The 19913-nt window shown below is 30.8% G+C and overlaps 2 protein-coding genes across 2 annotated transcripts in view; one reads left to right on the top strand and one right to left on the bottom strand.

Annotated features, from left to right (window-relative positions):
• Positions 1-117: 117 nt before the first annotated feature.
• On the bottom strand, positions 118-1981 carry LOC113374836. Its single transcript, XM_026614800.1, has 6 exons — positions 1835-1981; positions 1592-1768; positions 1344-1446; positions 1034-1249; positions 842-964; positions 118-711 (listed from the first exon to the last, which is right to left on the bottom strand). Exons 1-6 carry the CDS (start codon positions 1979-1981, stop codon positions 314-316), a joined length of 1164 nt encoding a protein of 387 aa, XP_026470585.1. The 3' UTR covers positions 118-313.
• A 1343-nt stretch (positions 1982-3324) lies between these two features.
• Positions 3325-19913, top strand: part of LOC113376644 (casein kinase I-like) — a 53119-nt gene continuing 36530 nt past the window's right edge. The window contains exons 1-2 of the mRNA XM_026616640.1: positions 3325-3741; positions 7730-7840. Of these exons, the coding sequence (XP_026472425.1) occupies positions 3666-3741; positions 7730-7840 (187 nt within the window). The 5' untranslated portion in view covers positions 3325-3665. The remainder of the gene's footprint in view (positions 3742-7729; positions 7841-19913) is intronic.

Genomic DNA, 19913 nt, shown 5'->3' with positions numbered 1-19913 from the left:
GTTTTAAAGTTTTATTTAATATTCACATTATTTACTTACATTTCAATTCATTGATTTTTTTCTGATTTTAAGATAGTTGTAAAGATAAACTATGTGAATATAAAATTTGCAAAAAAAAAAATTATAAAATGATTGATACAACACAAAATATTTCATATTTATACATTAAATTGTAACATCACTTCAGAATTTATAATTCATGTATGCCTATCATAAATAAAAAGAGAAGAAAAATATCTTTTGGTTCAAGTTTCTTTTTCTTGTTTCAATAAATTTTAATACTGAGCTTGCTTGAATTGAAGCTTATTAACAATTATTTCTTTTTAAACAATTGTCTTAACTTCTTTATATCTTCTTCATCCATTAGAGCTGGATGGTCTGGTAATTCAAAGTCTTTTACTTTAGGTTTTTTTGCTGGTAAGCTCTTTCTTGTCTTAATTGGAATCTTTTTTTGTTTACTACTACCAGCACTTGTTATGAATATTTGAAATTTTTTGTTGTTATTACATTCTTCATTTTCTTCATTTTCGTTGGAACTGGAAACAGTTTCTGTCTCAGTGTTTATAATATCTGAAGCTTTATTTGAATTTTTGTAATTGTAAGTTTTAGTCTCAGACCCAAAAATATTCTTATTAGCTGAATGTAGGGTTACAGCTTCTAACAATCCACTTTTATGCTCTGATGGATTGTATTCATTCAATATCGGTACTCCTATAACAATAAAAACAATACATTATCTGATTTTAGATGCATTGAAATAATAAAAGTTGTTCCCAATATTTTTGCTCAGTGTTTTCTAAATGTGTAATGTATATATATAAATATATTGTAGATCAATAACCTTCTAAAACTGAACGAATGAATGCTGTTGCCTCTGCATTTAATGTACTATTTAAACCCTGACTAAAGTGAAAAGGCTGCAATAACTCTGAAACAGCTAATGCTTGAACTATCATTATATTATCTGTAACAAAATTAAAGTTATTACTAATAGAACTGAGTGAAATAAATCCATTTCAAAAGATTCATTTACTTCCTGGGATGATAACAAATCTTCCATACACAAATGCATTTTTATCCTGTGTATCATAATATTGTTTACATAATAGACATTCTTCATTAGTTCCGAGGCTGTAGCATAATGCTCGAAATCTATTTGAATTTTCAGTTAACTTATCAAAGTTAATATTGACAGAATTTGTTGCTGTAATTGTATATGGGACTCCTATTACTGATATGTCGGACAAAGCTGAAAAGATTAAAACATGCAGTTTGGTAGATATACACTGTAAACTTATAAGTTTATCAATAATTTGTTAACATTGATCAATTAAATAGTTCACCTCCTTGTGGAAGTCGGTTTATTACTTCTAATGTATGCAAAGGCACTGTCACATTTGAAGCAGTTCTGCTTGAGCCTCCTAACTGTACAGACATTGCATCTGTCTTGAACATAAAAATTAAATAACATCATCATCATCAAACTGATCGATTTATAAGGATCTTCCATTAAACGATAAATTCATACAAAAATTATAACATTTTTATGTGAATGAATGAATATAGCTGATATGGATATTTATTTATTCACCTGTAATTGAAATACATGGCCATAAGGCATGATGCATGGGTTCAAAACGCATTCTTGCAGATTACATTCCAGACTAAAATTTCCAAAAGTGTTAGGAAACTTAAGAACTAAATCTGTCTTAAAACTATAATCTCTCAGCCATGTCTTTAAGTATACTTCAATGGGACAATTAATAATCTGCATTAAACATAAAAAATTATATAATTTAGTAGTGAGCATAAAGATTGAATTAATAGAACCAACCTGAATAAAATCTGCAGATGTAATAGCATTACTCTGAATATTATCTCGACTGCGCAATGATTTTATGAAAATATTATTAATTTTGGTCAAGGTTAGATTTTCAATTACAGATGTAAATACATTCAAAGTGTAATAAGCATCTTTCATTGTTATAAAGGTAATTTGTATTGAATTAGGGCATTTGACATTGCTGTTCTTTGCACGAGCAGGCAACCCATTAAAATCATTAATTATGCATTGCACTGATAGTTCTAGATTGTTTTTAAATTCGGATAGCGGTTGAGGACTATCCAATGTTATGGTTTTAACTGACAATAACCCATTTTTAATCGATGAGAAATTAGTCTTTACAAAGTCTAATTTATGAATTATATAAAACTCTTTAGCTATTGCATATATACCACATGCAGGAATTCTAACAGAACCTTTTAAAGTTTCAGATAATTTTAATATGTTGATGACATCCTGAAAATAAATTTATCATAAACCATGTTTTCTATTTAGTTATTTTATGGGATTTACACATACATTAATGATATTACTGATAGACTCTGATGGAATTGTTGGATATAAGTCGATCAACAGGCAATGTCCGGGTTGCGTAGAAAATACTTCTCTTCTCGTAGAATTCATATTAGATAAAGGTTTATTATATTGCATTTACAATGATCTCATTTAAAATGTTCCGTTTTGATTTAATTCACTTTAACCGTGTACCACGCGATTGTACCTGTAACATAGTTCATTTGGCATAAATCATTGTTAGTGTTGCCTAATATGGATTTGCAACTAAATTTGTGATTATTATTTATTTAATTTATTATTGTGCAAAATTCATATATTCATATCATAATTTAAAATAAATATTTAAGTGAGAAAAAGTCACCAACTAATATGATAAACAAGGATGACAAAAGGGCAAAGCACCAATAATTATATATACTCTTCTTTTATTTATGTATGTATATAATTATGAACTATATTAAACCGCATTTACAACATGACTACAATCGGTTTTTAATTTTTTACTTTAAATATGTTCAGGAGTCATTCATCTATCTGTACAATGCCAATATCATATTTTCTCACTAAAACATATTAAATGTTTGTATCTAATTTATTGTATATTAAATAAAAGTTACTTCATTTCAGATGAATAAGCTTTACTAAAACCGCCAAACAGCCAGACCGCCTCAAAATCTAAAACAAAAAGAACGTTCAAATTTGGCGCAATAATGCTGCTAAATGTGGCAACCCTGTTTATTGTACTGCGTAGCAATTAATTCTTTTGTTAATAAAGTACTGTAAATAAACAATCTAAAAATTATATTTGATATTGATAAAAAATAAAAGTAATTAACAATATCTTTTAAAAACATTAATAAATCGCGTCTTTCGATCTCGAACACTTTAAGTTAATGACGAAACCGTATATCGTATTCAACCGCCTTATATTCCCGTCTCGCTCTGACCGTGCGCTGTGCGATGGCTGTGCGCGCACCTCCTTAGTGTTTCGTGTACACAAATCGGAGTCGTATGTTTTTTCGCAGTGTAATTTGAATATCACATAGAATCATGTTTGGCAATTTATCCGCTTAATCCTGATCGAGGCGTGAATCGATCTATTTCTTTTTGTACTGTGATATTAATCCGAGTGCAATTCTATCGATGGTCTGTGTATTTTTAAGTGTAGAAGTGTGATACAAGTGATTCAGTGTCATTTTCCATCCTGTCAAGTATTAAATGTAATATGGCCGCTTTCTAATACAAATCGCAGAAGTGCTTTGTTATTCAAATATTTCGTTTACTAGTTTCGATTAGAAAAGGAGCAATGGAGCTTCGAGTAGGAAATAAATATAGACTCGGCCGTAAAATTGGCTCGGGTTCTTTTGGAGATATTTATCTAGGTAAGAATATGGTCGTGGTGCATGTAAACAAAAAATTAGTTACAAAATTCATGTGGTATAAAATAAGTGAATAATACTTTGATCTGGAACCTATGAATTCGCGTGTTCGATGTACATGAGATATATATTATATAGTTTTCTGATTTTTGACAATTTCAGTCATTATTCGTCCTAACTCTGAATTGATCTTGCTTAAGACTAAACTTAAGTTTATTAAATAATCAATTAAAATGACTAGTTTCATATTCGTATATTGATTCACTATTCTGAGTTTTACTATTTTAATAACTTAATTTGTTATTATATTAAATAATAGAACTGTTTAATCTATTTTGTAACATTAAGATTAAGATTTACTGAAACGTATTAAAGTTGGTATATAGAATAAATATAGAGTATTCTTAACATCTATCAAAAATGAATACTAAACTGATTTGTATAAAACAAGGATTTAGTGTTTTCAAAAAGAAACTTAATTACGTATTATATATGTGAAATCTGCAACATGTGAACATGTGAATTTTAACCCACTGTGATATAATAAGCCAAATTGAAAGCCTCATCTAAATTAATATTTTGTATTGAATGTAATTAAACTATTCCTCAATTTGATGTATTTGTTAATGATATCATCGCGTTGAGAAATGGGAATATAATGTGTTATTATTTGTGTAAGAAAAACATTTGCAGAACAGTTACAACTTGACTTAACAATTTTGTGGTATGTGTGTGGAATCGTTTACTATGAACCAGTGTTCCCCAACAAGTGCAATTTGAAAAATGGACAACTTACGACTACAACCCTTAATTTTTGAGTAATTTAAATGAAAGTGAAATGCTAGACAAATAATGGTGACACATGTAAGGGGGCGTCCATTAATCATGTGAGCGAGTTTTTTAAGGATTTTTGGATCCCCCCTCCCCCTTGGTGATACATGGTGAAAATTAGTTACTACAGTAGGGCATGGATTAAGAGTTTAGGAAACACTGCTATAAATTTGAGTTTTCAAATATTCATCAATTATATTTTAATAAAAATATGAAAAGAAAATTATTTATCTGGTGGTGATGAGTGATTTATGTTGAGCTTTGAAAAGGATTGCATGTTTTCAGTGAATTTACTATTAAAATTACAAATATTGCAGTTTAGATTTTGACTTTTGAACAATTGCCAAAAATACAAGATAGCTATTTAATTATTAAACTATTACTAAAAGTTGTACCAAGAAGATGTATGTGTGTGTGTGTACGGTTACAAATTTTCGTCGACGATTTCGGGAACACCAATCAACCGATATGAATAATTCAAAAAATATTCGATTCGTATTGATAAGGAGACGTGCTGATTAGTTTTTGGCGAAGGCAGGTCTAGCGGTTATACACTCTCAATAAAAATAAGTTAAAAAAATGACATTTTGCGGTCAAAATGTTTATTGGACATATGTACATCAAATTATTAGATATTTTATAGACACTATTAGACATATGTACCATCAAATTATCAGATATTTTATAGAGATTTTAATAATGTGTACACATTTTGTATAAATTATTTTGGGTCCCGTACCAAGATTTCTAATTACGGTACGGGAAGTTCCAGCAATTTGCCTTAAGGCACGATGCCATGCACCCTCTTTAGTTTGTATTCAAAAGCGAAACATGTAATCCTTTACCAGGGCTGTGCCTGGCCAGTGTGCAGTGCGTGCACCGCACGCAGGCGGCCAAATCAAAAAAAGAACAAATTCAAAGGCGGCTATACACAAAAAGCGGCCATACGATGCTTAAAACAAGATGCATAATTTTTTCAACTAATCGACTTAACTATAAAAAATGTATTAATTTATGAGTGCATTGCAATGTGAAAAGCTATTGCATTCAATTTTGTACAAATTTTCTAAACAGGTATTATACTGTAGAATTTTGAAAAAATCGAAAAAATTTTTTTTTTCATATTTTCAAAGTTTAGTTATTCAAAAATATGTCAATAAAAGGATTTTTCAAAATTACTATTATTTCCTGAGTTATAGCCGTTTTAGTGACGTGGCCTTGGTTTGGGTCCGACTTGTCTCAAAACTTTGAACGCGTTTTTCTCGGAACTACTTTTTTCGAGCTGGCGGTAAGGATATCTTGAGTTCTAATGAACCAACTTACTTCAAATTTGGAGAGGATCTTCTCTATACATCGCTTTGTCGCGTGGACCTTGTCCAAAACTATAACTTTTCATTTAGTATTTTTAAAAAATTCGGAATTGTTAAAAAAACATGAAAAAAATAATTTTTTTTTCAAACTGCCGCCATTCAAACAAAAATTTTTTTTAACTTATCCAAGGGTCATACGATAGCGGCATCTATAATAATTAAGAATCCATCTATTTTTTATGTTTCAAATCACCAGGAGGGTTGGAATCATGCACGCCAGGACACCCTCTTTTTTTTCAGACCCCACTTTGACTGCTTATAACTTTGTGAATTTTAATTATTTTATTTTAATATTTTTTTTTATGTAATAATAAAATATCAATAAACAAATGATAAAAAAAATCGATAGTAAAAATATTATTTGTTTCCTTTATACAGCGCTTCAAAAACCGGGCGAAATTCATGCCTCTACAGTAGAATACCCCCTTAAAAATTAAATATTATTGAACAAAAAATAAACGTGTAGTATGTTCATTAAGAACAGGATTCAAAATCGCCGAAATAAAAAGTCAATCAGTAACTGAGAAACGACTTGACCGATCATTGACAAAAACTAATCAGCTCGATTCTCAAATAGTACCTTTGTAATGGTTTTTGAATTTTCAAAATCGATTCACGAATTTAGGCTTTAACGGGGACGAAAAATTTGACACTTTTTTGACAACTCTAAAAAAAAACGGCTCGGCCGATCGTGCGGCAAAATTAACCAGCACGAGTGCTTTTATCGAATTTTCATAAAGTATTGCACGTTTCTAAGAAAACGTCGATGAAATTTTGCCTCACCTGAAAAAGTTCTGCTCATTTTTTCAAACTCTGATAATATTTTGAAAATTATAACGACTTGTCATAGGGTCGAAATATTTAGTTATATTTGAGATCATGATCTCTATAAATGTTTTATAAATATTATGGTAAAAAAATTTAACAATTAAATACGAAGAAACGATCCGACCGATCTCTTAAAACTAATCAGCACGATTCCCAAATGATACCTTTCAGTTTCTGAATTTTGAAAAAATCGAAAAAATTTTTGTTTCATATTTTCAAAGTTTAGTTATTCAAAAATATGTCATTGAAAGGATTTTTCAAAACTACTATTATTTCCTGAGTTATAGCCGTTTTAGTGACGTGGCCTCTTTGATTGCTCATAACTTTGTGAATTTTAATTTTTTTTTTAATTATTTTTTTGTGTAATAATAAAATATCAATAAACAAATGATAAAAAAATCGATAGTAAATATATTATTTGTTTCCTTTATACAGCGCTTCAAAAACCGGGCGAAATTCATGCTTCTACAGTAGAATACCCCCTTAAAAACGATGCAGGATTTTTGGCTAAAACGTGTACGAAAATTTGTACACTTCTCTGTTGATTAGAAACGGCTTGGACAATTGTTGTACAAAACTGATAGACGGTAGTCATTATCTAGTTACATCAAATGACTTTTAAATTTTTGAAATCGATTTAACCGTTTTTCAAATATCGGCTCATATACACACATTTTTTCTCAAATTTGGCCTCAAACGATTCAGAATGACTAGAAACGTAGAGAAAACATAAAAATTACAAGTCGAATTTTTTTGTGAGAAAATATTTGATATTTTCTTATTATGTTATTTTCAAGGGCGGCCAAAAAATGCTCGCACACAGGCGGCATGGCTCTGTCATTTACCTATGATCTCTATAGTTACGCAGTGGTGTACTAAAATTGATCCTCAATACTTTAACATATTGTTTATTAATATGTGCATAATTATAAATCATTTATATTGAATTTCTTATTTTTTAGGAACAAGTATTACTACAGGAGAGGAAGTCGCTATTAAATTAGAATGCATCAAAGAAAAGCACCCGCAGTTGCATATCGAAAGCAAATTCTACAAAATGATGCAAGGAGGAAGTAAGTTGTTCAATACCGATACATAATACGAATTAATATTATACAATTTCTTTGCATGCAACATGTGCAATACGGAATTTAATAAATTTGTTCGTTGCGTACGTAAATCGGTTCAAATTCTGCTAATTGCATAAAAATTTGGAATTTAAAAAGAATATTTTTGATTCCTCTTCTATCAAAACCTAAACCTTGAATATAGATTATGAAGTAATTTTTGTATTTATGTGTGATTATATAAGGATAGTCATAATTATTATGTAAGACGTCTAAGCAAATTATTATGTAAGAGGTAAGACATATATATTATTGGATGAAATTATAATTTGGATATTGTCTTCAAAATATTATAGAGATAAATACTACACACAATTAGTTATAAATATCATATAGATAAATGTCACATAAAATTCCTGTAGGATTAGTTACACTAATCGCAAAAAAAATCTAAAATGTAATTTTTTATTTATTTGTGCGTTTCAAAGGTTTCTGAACATTTTGGAACACCTTAGAAAAAATTTAGGTGTGTGTGTTTTGATACAAAATTTTCGTCGACGATATCGAAAACACGGCTCTACAGATTTGAATGATTCGATAAATTTCAATAAAACATTCGAAGACGTGTGCTAATTAGTTTTTGGCTAAGGCAGGTCCAGTTGGTTCGAAGATGCAGGGCAAAAAGTGCCAAAAATGATACTTCAATTTTTCAGAGAATGAGAAACGTCTGATATGAATGATACATTTCGTTTATATTGACGAAATGAAAAATTGATGAAATTTTTGTGAAGGCAGGTCTAGCGGTTTCAGAGATCCAATGAAAAAAGTAAAAAAAATCGATTTTGCGAATGAACATTATAGACATACACACATCAAATTATCGCATGTTTTATCGAGATTTTAATAATATGTACAAATTTTGTTTTCATTTCTACGGGTTCAGTAACAATTTTAAAATTGTTTAGCCGTTAGAAAGCGACACGGCGCTTACTCGCTTCGATATGTCGTCTCTAAACAGCGACGAAGCGCGACTGCTTTGAAAAAAAAAAACAATTTTTTAAAAAATAAAATTCAAATTTTTCTAAAATAACAAAATTCAGAAAAATCTTCTTCGAAGTTTTAAAGTTTGAATTTCAATTTTAAATCTTTTTAAAATTTGAGATTTTGGACATTGAAGGAGGACACACATTACGTGCATTTAATTCATAGAAAAAAACGTAATTTTTTTTTTAAGAAAAAACTTTTTTTTTTGAATTGAGGTAAAAAATGAATACTCATGATATATTACTTGAACCCTCTTCTCCCCCCACGTGATATTTCATGATGTTTTGTCAAGCCTCCCTCCTCCACACCTTGATTCACGATGCTATTCACCAAGTTTGAGATTTAAATAGATAAAAATGAATATATTTATACAATAAATATAGATTTAATTAAATCGATAACTAGTAATTGACCAACCGATTTATAAATATTTAATTTTTTTATCGAATAAAAATGTTTAATTTTAATGTACATTATTATGGTTCCATGAGAATAAGTATTTTTGAATAATTCATAAGGACTGAAGTACGTGTTTCTTGGACTTGGTTTGAATTTTTTTTGTTCTCATTTCGTTCTTGGGCTCGGGAATGTCGATTATACGGTGGAGGAAATTAAAGTAACTTAAAATTTCGTAGTATTTGTTTCTTGTGGATAGAAATACCTCTCCTGTTTTGAACATGTTTGTCTATGACGCGCAGGTTCCTATACAAGTTGTATTGCCTCGCCAACCGTAGAGGAATCAACGCGCAATATTTTTTTATTGGCTTCACATATTCGGCGGCTTCTTTAGTCAGTGCTGAACTTGATATTCTTTATGTTTATAGTTATAGCAATTGTGCGGTCTGCTTGTCTGACAAAAATAGTTAAGTTTTATATGTAGATTTTTAATTATTTACAATCTCATACCTTGTTATACAGTGGACCGTATTTGAATTGTAAATACCAGGTTATTGATTAAAAACATAAAATCTTTACAGGGTGTCCCAGACCTTGACGTCAAGCCGAAACGGTGTGATAGTATTGACCTTTACTGTCTTGAAAAAAAAATTGGAAAAAGAATCTCACGTCTTTTTGGAAGTTATGAGCTTTTAAGTGCAACCTAGAGTTCTGGTGAAATTATGACCATTTTTCGGTTATTTTAGTTAATTTCTATTAATTGTGTTCATATTAAAGCTCAAAATTTCCAAGCAACGTGAGATTTTTTTTCTCTAAAGTTTTTCAGGACATTAAGTTCAATACTATCATCCCGTTTCGACATGTTGTTAAGGTCTGGGACACCCTGTATATATTGAGTTTTATGTCGTATGATATGAGTTTAAAGGTTTAAAAAGAAAATTCTCACGTTTTTTGGAAATTATGAGCTTTTAAGTGCATCCAAGAGTTCTAGTGAAATTATGACCATTTTTCGGTTATTTTGATTAATTGTTACTAATTTTGTTAATTTCAAAGCTCAATTCCGAAACAACGTGACATTTTTTTTTTCTCTTTTCAGGACAGTTCAGTTCAATACAATCATTCCGTTTCTACATATTGTTAAGGTCTGGGACACCCTGTATATATTGAGTTTTATGTCATATGATATGAGTTTAAAGGTTTTAAAAAAAAATTCTCACGTTTTTTGGACAGTTGGTATCAATACTATCATCCCGTTTCGACATGTTATTGAGGTCTGGGACAACCTGTATATATTAAGTTTCATGTTGTATAATGTGAGTTGAGTTTAAAGGTTGGCTACAAATAATAAAAATCCTACGAGTTGCTAAAAATTAATCCATACGATTCGGCTAACATCCTATGCTTCATTCATTGGGGAATCAAAATAATTAAAATTAAGTAAATAATTTGTAAAATATTAAGTAAAATATCTAATATAATATCTAATAATAGATTCAACTAATATTCAATGGTATGAGGATGTGCATCATGGTAATAAATGTTTTGGCATTACAATTATTAAAATATTGCAATGCATATGTATTTATGTATGTATATATGTATGTACTGACTGCTCCGAGTCTATATAGAAGAGAAATGTCACATTTTTCTTAGAAAATTATGTATTTGCAAAGAAAGGTCAACATGTGGACAACTAATTGTAAGAGGATCATATATCAATTGCATTTTGTAATTTCTTCATTTTTGAAATATTATCTAAACACCACGTGTTCTTCTCGATCATAAACGGAGTGACAACATGTCGAATGAACGAGACGAACACGTGGTTTTAAGATATCTTATATGATCCTCTTATAATTAGTAGAATGAAACTTCAAGTAGAGCAAAAGTGTAGGTTTTCAGATCGTATATTTGTAATATTGAAATAGTAAGCCGTGTTAGGGGGCATCTATTAATCACGTGATCGATTTTTTAAGGAATTTTGGACCCCCCTTCCCCTTGGTGATACGTGGTGATATTTAAAATTAACCCCCCTCTCCCCACCAAACATCATGTGTAGTTTTAGTTACGAGAAAAAATGGTAAAACTTTTGATTCTTTTAAAAAATGGTTTAATATTTTTCAAAAAAAATTAAGAATTAAATGCACGTTATATCTTACTAGACCCCTCCCTCCCCACGTGATATTTCGTGATTTTTTGTCAAAACAAACCACCCCCCACCCTCCAAAAACCTCACGTGAATAATGGACGCCCCCTTAGCGTATGATTTTCGTGCACGGTTATAAAAACAATATTTTTCCCTGCAACTAACAATAATATCCTTATTTTGCAATTGGTTTACTAAAGTAACTAAGAATAGTTTGTGTAATAAATATTTATTGAAGAAATTTTGCTAGTTTTTGGGATCGCGGATCAACCAATTAGAATAATTCAAAAAGCATTCGATTCGTTTTGATGGGAAGACGTGTTCATTAGTTTTCGGCCAAGGTAAGTCCAGCGTTTTCGAAGATACGGGGCAAATAGAGCCTAAAATGGTAGTTTCGTTTTTGAGATAACAGAGCGTCCGATTTGAATGATTCAAAAAACATTTTATTGCTATTGACCAAATGAAGAACTGATTAAATTTTTGGGAAGGCAGGTCTAGCGGTTTTGGAAATCCAATAATAATAATAAAAAAGTAAAAAACTTTTCGATCATTAGATTTTTATAAAGTTTTTAATGTGAAGTACAAATTTTGTTCACATATTTTTTAAAACGATTGAAAAGAAAACGAATAGATCAAAAATCTATTTTTTTCAGATTTATTAAAAAATTTAATTTTCGATGCGGGAAGTTTCAGTAATTTGCCTTAAGGCACGATGCCATGCACCACTAGTTAAATTTTTATAATTACTATACACACACAAAACTACTAAATGTATCGTTTTTCCTTCCATTTTATAATTATTTTGTTGAAGTAGAATTTCTTAGACAGTGGCGCGAAAACTCATTTCTTTAAATTGCACAAACGGTTTTCAACCTTTGTTAGATTATTTGTAATATCAATTTGCAATGATGAAAAGAATTCTCCACTGGGAATTCTGGATTGTTTTATAAATGCAGTAATACACTGAAAGAATTTATACAGAAGCTTGATAACAGGATCAACATCTACTTTGTTGACTTATATATTGTTTATCAGATGCATTATTTGAAGTTTGTTTTGGGTTTCTAATTAGTATTGATTTATACTATATACAACCGCGTATACTATAAACACTCTGATTTTTTCTGAATATATAATATCAAATTTCAATGTTCATTGGAACAATTTTAATAATTTTGTTGGCGCAAAACACGGATGTTTTTGCAACCATAAATGTATAAATTGATATCGTTCTAATTTTTTCCACAACAACTAGCTTCTATCATGCATTGTGTGTTTCTTTATTTCAAGAGGAGAACTTTCGTTTTATTCGCCGACCACGCTCTCTTCTTGTTGAAGCGAAACGCGCTGTTCTACACAATATCAGCAACGATCACAATTTCTTTGCGATTTTATTTTGCGGCAGCGGTGGCGGCCTAAATCGTTCGAAAATGTACATTTTTCCTTGACCTGATTTCACCAAAATGTGCGAAATGCTTGCGCTTTGTTAGTAATTGTTTATTATTATCAAATGTATCAAATTCTCAATGACATATTTCATCATATTATTCTACACAAACTCCTTCAATTTCTTTACTATAAAAATTATTGTTTCTATTATTTCGTAATCAAGTTTTTACGATAAATTGGCGCCATCTTAGCTTAGTTTGAAGCCTCGTTGGATAGTTTACTTTTTTAAACTTTCCGTAGTGTAAGTTAGAGTAATCGCAAAAAATCGAAAATGTGTTTTTATGTATTATTTATACGTTTTAAAGGTTCTTGAACATTCTGGCATACTTTATAAAAAATGAATGTTTTGTGTGTATGTATGTATGTATGTGCGGTAGTTTTTCGTCGACAATTTCGAGAACACGGATCAGCCGATTCGACTGATTCGATTCCTACTGTTAGGGAGACGTGCTGATTAGTTTTTGGCAAAAGCAGGCCCAGCCATTTCAAGCATACGGGGCAAAAAGTGGTAACACAGCCCGACTTAAATTACTCAAAAAAACATTTTGCTAAAGAACTCGTGGAATTTTTGTGAAGGCAGGTTCAGCGGTTTCTGGCTTTCAAAGTAAAAAATAAAAAAAATCCTTTGACGATCAAAAATGATCATTAGACGTAAATTATCAGATATTTTATAGAGATTTTAATAATGAGTATGAGTTTTGTTTACATTTCTATGGGTTCCACACCAAGATTTATGTTCACCCGTTAAAGAAATGACGCAGCGCTTACGCGCCCCGATATTTCATCTCTAAAACAACTACGCAAAGCGATTGCTTGAAAAAATTCAAAATACAAAAAAAATATTTCAAATTTTACAAAGAAGTCTTTTTTTTTTAAGCATTTCAAAATATTCAAAAATCTAATTGTTTAAAAGTTTTCAAAAAAAATTTAAAGCTTTTAAAAAGTTTAAATTCGCGGTAGGGGAAGTTCCAGCAATTTGCCTTAAGGTACTGTAACATTCGTTTTGTTTCGCGATTTGTGCTAGTTTTATAAACTAATATGGTCAGTGGACAAATATACTTAAAATGAAAGTTTCTAAGCGAAAACTAATAATAAATCGCTAAGAATTTGCTTTTTAGCTTTCTTTTGGCTAATTTTCACAGTACATATAAATTAAACTTTTAGTACCTAAATTTTAATTTAATGTTTAATCTCTAATTTGTGTTGTAATAAATATAATTGTGTAATTTTATGATACATTCTTTGTGCAATGCATATGATATATTGATATCATGAGGAATTTTCTATGCGGCATGTGTGGGAAATTACATAAAATATGTGTTACTTATAATTTATAAATCATTAACGCTGTAGTAATTCGATTTCATTTCTTTTATTTATAAATTATGAATAAAAGAAATAAAATCGAGTTACTACAGCGTTAATGATTCTTGCTGATTGTTTTATTCTTTTGCATTGTAAGCAAAAACGGTTTTCGTCTACGATTTGTCTACGTTTATGATTTGTTTTTACAATTTAACGCAGGTTCTTGCAGATTTTATTCCAACTTGAAGATGAATTGCGCATAATTATTGTACAACAAAACAATGCAAGAGTATTAATATTCATAGAAAATACATAGAATTGAATTTACAAAGCTATCGTGAATATCTAACTGAGAACTTATAATTATGTCATCTATCTAATCAATTTCTACTTTACAGAATAAACAATGTCAATCATAAACTTCTAGACCATTCTGTCACGAACAAATCATTCTTGATTTTGCGACAATGTTTAGTTGTTCCACAAATCTGTTTGCTATGCTAATTAGCTCCGCATTAAATGCGGTTACTGGAGTTATTATTAATTTGTTATCCGGTTATGCAATGGTTTGCTAACAATTTCTAGTTACTTCAGTATACCTCTGCTTATGACATAAATGGGTATTTTGGGGATGAATTTGTTTAAGTAATGTTCTAGATATATTTGCAAATGTACGTTGGTCTCTTTCAACTAGATCATTCTTATTTACAGAGAAAACTACTAAAAATATGAAATATTTTTTGTAATGCATTAATTATATTTTTTTCTATATATGACATCGATTTTATTCTAAAAGTTCACGATTGTTTGTCACTGTTTGAAGAAAATCTGGGAAAGTTCGAATTATTCGACCTGGATTTATTTTTATTTGAAGAAAATTATATAAGACGAATCATCTGCAGTTGCTTTACCCAAGTTGCTAATTAACTTCCCATAGCATAAGTTATTGTAATCGTTTAAAAATCGAAATAGAAAATTTTCACGTTTTGAAGGTTTCTGAACATTTTGGCATACCTCAGAAAAAGTTGATGTGTGTTTTTTTTTTTTTTTTTTTTGTATAGCGAAGGAAATGCTTTTATGCATCCCAGACCGGTCTTCTGTCTGGGTATGTCGGACTCGATACCGCCCTGGTATAATACCGACTAAAACCTCCGCTTTGCCCCTGCCTCTGGTCCCCACGGAAACCGCCGCTAGGCATTACTTCGTGGGGGGAGGATCTAGAATGTTACAATTCTTAACTTGTTATAAACAATGTTATAATTCATAAACATTTTACTTATCTTTTAAATGGGCGAAGTCCCATTCGTCCTTTCTCTCTCTATAGAACGCAGGTCCATTAAAACGTCTCTCGCAAATCTGTCTATGGCGTTCCAAGCAGCTTCACTTGTCAGCATCACTTCAACAACATTACCTGGGGTAATTGTGCGTCTCAATGTCTCCTCCACATCATCCCGTAGAGCACCAAATCGCGGGCACACGAAGAACACGTGCTCAGCATCTTCGATTTCGCCCAAACAATATGGGCAATCCGGCGAGCTATCGTGCTTGAATCGGTGTAGGTAGGCTCGAAAACAGCCATGCCCCGATAGCATTTGCGTAGTATAATAGTTTACTTCGCCGTGCTTGCGACTTAGCCAGACTTTGATGTTAGGAATGAGACGATGCGTCCATCTGCCCTTTACAGCGACATCCCACAGTCGCTGCCATCGGTCAATGCTGTTCTGCCGTTCTTCTAATCTTAACTTTTCAGGACACAGTTGTTGATGTCTTCTATGGTAAATTGTCCGTCTTTCCTCTGCTAAGACTAAGAGAGGCACAGTTCCTGAAATGACGCACACTGCTTCCGCCGATATTGTGCGAAATGCGCAAGCAATTCTTATAGTACTGAGACGGTATAAGGGCGTGTGTGATGTGTGTGTGTGTGAGTGTATGTATGTTTGTATGGATATAATTTTTTGTCCACGTTTTCGGGCGCACAAATCAACTGATTCCTATTATAGGGAGATGTGCTGATTAGTTTTTGGCAAAGGCAGGTCCAGCCGTTTCGGAGATACCGAGCTAAATGTGCAAAAAATTTCAGTTTTTGAGAGAAGTAAGCAATGATTCAAAAAACTTTCTGCTTGTGTTGACGAAACGATTGCTTTTGGGATTTTTTTTTTAATTTCCGAAAAAAAAAATTTGAATATCGAAAATAAATTGAATTTTAATTTTTTTTCTAGCTAAAGTTCTTAAGCTTACTAATATACTGGAAATATATAATTTTAATTTTGCAATTCAGTTTATATAATTCTTATAAATATTAGACAATGTACTTCATTTTAAATTCGATTGATTGAGTTTTGTTTATTTAGTTTTCTGTAAACATATATGTTACAGTATTTGAAAAAATAATCCATTTGAAAACATTTAATATTCCTCGAATATTTTATTACGGTACGGGAAGTTCCAGCAATTTGCCTTAAGGCACGATGCCATTCACCACTAGTTTATTGTTTTTTTAACTTCATAATTTTACTTTTTTAACTTCAGACGATACCCTCATTCTCAAAACAATGCAGAACTGCATTGAACTGTGGATACACATACTGCATATATTTACAGAGTTAAAAATTTATTTATGTATATATTTTAATTTTTACTTGGGCAAGCTAATTGCATATGCAAACTCATACATTTTAACACAATGCGAGATTTTTGTCTTGATTATAATGGTTACTTTTATGTTTTAAGTACAACATAATGATTTATTGCTAATTTAGGGCTCGCCCGTAGGTAAGCGGTTAAGAGCGATGGGGACCTGAATCAGAGGTCCCGGGTTCGATACCCACTTCGAGCAGCCTGTTGTCAGGCAGCAGTGACAACGATTTTCCCTTGGAAGTATAGATAGCAATATGTTTCCAAGTGAAAATAGCCCTCACCCGGCATTGATGCGCCAATAAAAATACTCGCCCTATTACAGAAATTGTAATAATAATATATCATATAGAGATGTGACAACTGATTGGGTTGCCATCTGTCAAACTGACTAATATTAAGTCAAATCAGCACAACAGCTTATAGGACTATTGGGTTCTGATTGCTGTTCAAAAAAAAGAATATTAAAAAAAATTGATAATTTAGCTCATGTTGGAACAAAGCACCTACATTTTTTTGATCAACTTTTTTGCGTTTTTTTCTTGGACGTATTGTAACGCAGTGCTTTAAATAAAGAATAAAACTGTATTTCTTCAAATGAATATTGGAAAAGTAAACTCTGCACGCGAGCATACATAAAAAAGTTTTAAATGTTCGATGTTGCTTATGAATTTATGTATATAATATTCAACGCGTTTTGAGTAACATACTAGTATAGACTGATTATCAGTACTCATTCTATTACATCAGCATCTGCTACGTAGAATTAGCCACTGAGAAAATGATTCATTCATCATTTATTCTTCCTAAGGCATTGACCTCTGCCAGTCACATATGAGGTGGTACACGTAATTGCAGTAGGTAGTGGCATTTCTTCCTTGGCAAAGTCTGTTTTGCACTTGTCACGATGTTTGGTAATATTAAAATGTTAATAAATTGTTTTATCACAGCTGTTCTGTTTGAAAAGCGAACGCTTCAGCTTCATTGCGCTGTATCTGACGGAAAATAACTTGTTGCAATGCGTCTTTAGATGAGTGCGTTTATATTCTAAAACTTTTGTTGTGTACAAAAGATAATTGTCCTTAATTTAAACTGACTAAAACTCAAAGAGCTTGGTTTTATTATTTAATATTATTTGTTTTATTTGGTTTATTGGTAATGCATGGAAACAGCGGTTTGATGGTTCGATCTACGACTCGGCCAAACCCGACCTCAGGCAGCATGATATCAAATTTCTACTTGAGGTTAAAGATTTCAAATATAATCTCAAATTTTTTTCAAGAAAATCGCTTTTCGTGGGCTGTATAGCTGTAGCATATACTATTAACTATTAGAAAATAAGAGAATGGTTAATCGATGGGTTTCCCTTATGAAAAACATTAGGTCAAGTAGAAAAACTAATGGCTGACAATGCAATTCTAATTAGTTCTGATTGTTATTAAAACCAATAAAATAAAATAAAAATAAATGAATATGTATTAACTGGTTACATTGAAATGCATGTATCAATATCAAACAAATGTAAAGTAATCTAAATATGTATATTGAACTCTTTTGAGGAACACATTGTGCGCAGTAAACCATCAATTAATGGAAAGGAAGAAGTTTTGCAGGTGGGAATATCACGGCGCTAATTTGAAGTAATAATAGATAAAGGGTTGTGAAAGTTAAGCTCAAAGAAAAATAGGCATGAAATAAAACAATACAAGCGAGATACCGCGATTTAAACAAATGAAATTAATATTTCACTAACATGTTTTTTCCCACATAATTTAATTATATACTCATTATCTGTATTTTGAGAAAGAATTATTAAACCGTTGTAGATATATGGGTGTATATATACAATTTCAATTAAACTTAAATATCTATCTATATACAATGCGTTTTTGAAATATTTTCAACGCATCAATTTTCTAAATATTTACTTTCGCTTATCTTGCATGTTTCTATTTTTTTTTACAAATTAATACTGAATTTCTCGCATTTGATCATGATATTGGATTTTATGGTGGATATTGTATTGATGTTGATTTAGAATTGATTTTGTATAAGTATACTTTGTTACTTAATTTTTTTTAACGTCTTGTAGAGTAAGTTATTATAATTGACCAAAAATCAAAAATGATTTTTTCTGCATACCCTAACTTTTCAAAAGCTTCTGAACATTAAATTGAAGTGTTTGTATGCATATGTATGGATACAATTTTTTGTCCATGATTTCGGGCAATTGATTTGAATGATTCAAAAAACATTCGATTCCTAATGATGGGGAGATGTGCTGATTAGTTTCACAAACACAAGTCCAGTCGTTTCGGAGATACGGGGCTAATTAGATGTGCATCCGATTTGAATGTCCTTGTGTTGACAGTGTGAAGAAACAATTAGTTTTTGGGAAGGAATTATTTCTATACAATATAAAATTTCATTTTTTTTTTTAATTTCCAAAAAAAAATTTTGAATTTAAAAAATAATTAGGATTTTGATTTTAATTCTAGCTAAAATTCCAAAGCTCACTTATATAATTCAAATAAATAATTTTAACTTTGTAATTCAGTTTATATACTTCTTAGAAATATGAGATAAGACCTTCATTCTAACACCGCTTCATTACGGTTTTGTAATTAACTTTTCGAAATTTTTGACAAAGCACAGGAAGTGTACAGATATCCTTGTATATATTATATACATAGGGGGCGTCCATTAATCACGTGATCTTTTTTTTTAGGGATTTTTGTACCTCCCTCCCCCTTGGTGATACGTCGTGATATAATATTTAGAATTACCTGCCCTCCCCCCTGCCCTAAATATCACGTGTATTTACGTAAAATTTTCCGAACAAATTTTTCGAGTTTACGAAAAAAACGTATTTTTTTTTTTTTTTTGAAAAGTTAGGTAAAAAATAAATATAGTGGTATCTCGCTAGACCCCTCTCTCCCCCACGTGATTTTTTGTCAAACCTCCCTTCCCCTAAAAACCTCACGTGATTAATGGACGCCCCCCATACATGATTAGTAAAATCATCAGAAATTAAGAGCAATTTTTTTATCAAAATCAAAATGACCTCTAGTAGTTTCACTGGTTGTGTGAAGTAAATTTTCATCA

This window comes from Ctenocephalides felis, unplaced genomic scaffold (genome assembly GCF_003426905.1).
Source record: "Ctenocephalides felis isolate EL2017-DRISC unplaced genomic scaffold, ASM342690v1 CF-g0.4_SCAFFOLD_01886, whole genome shotgun sequence".
In the NCBI taxonomy this organism is placed as follows: domain Eukaryota; kingdom Metazoa; phylum Arthropoda; class Insecta; order Siphonaptera; family Pulicidae; genus Ctenocephalides; species Ctenocephalides felis.
The sequence above is the reverse complement of the archived record's forward strand: the minus strand, read 5'-3'. Positions and strand labels throughout refer to the sequence as shown.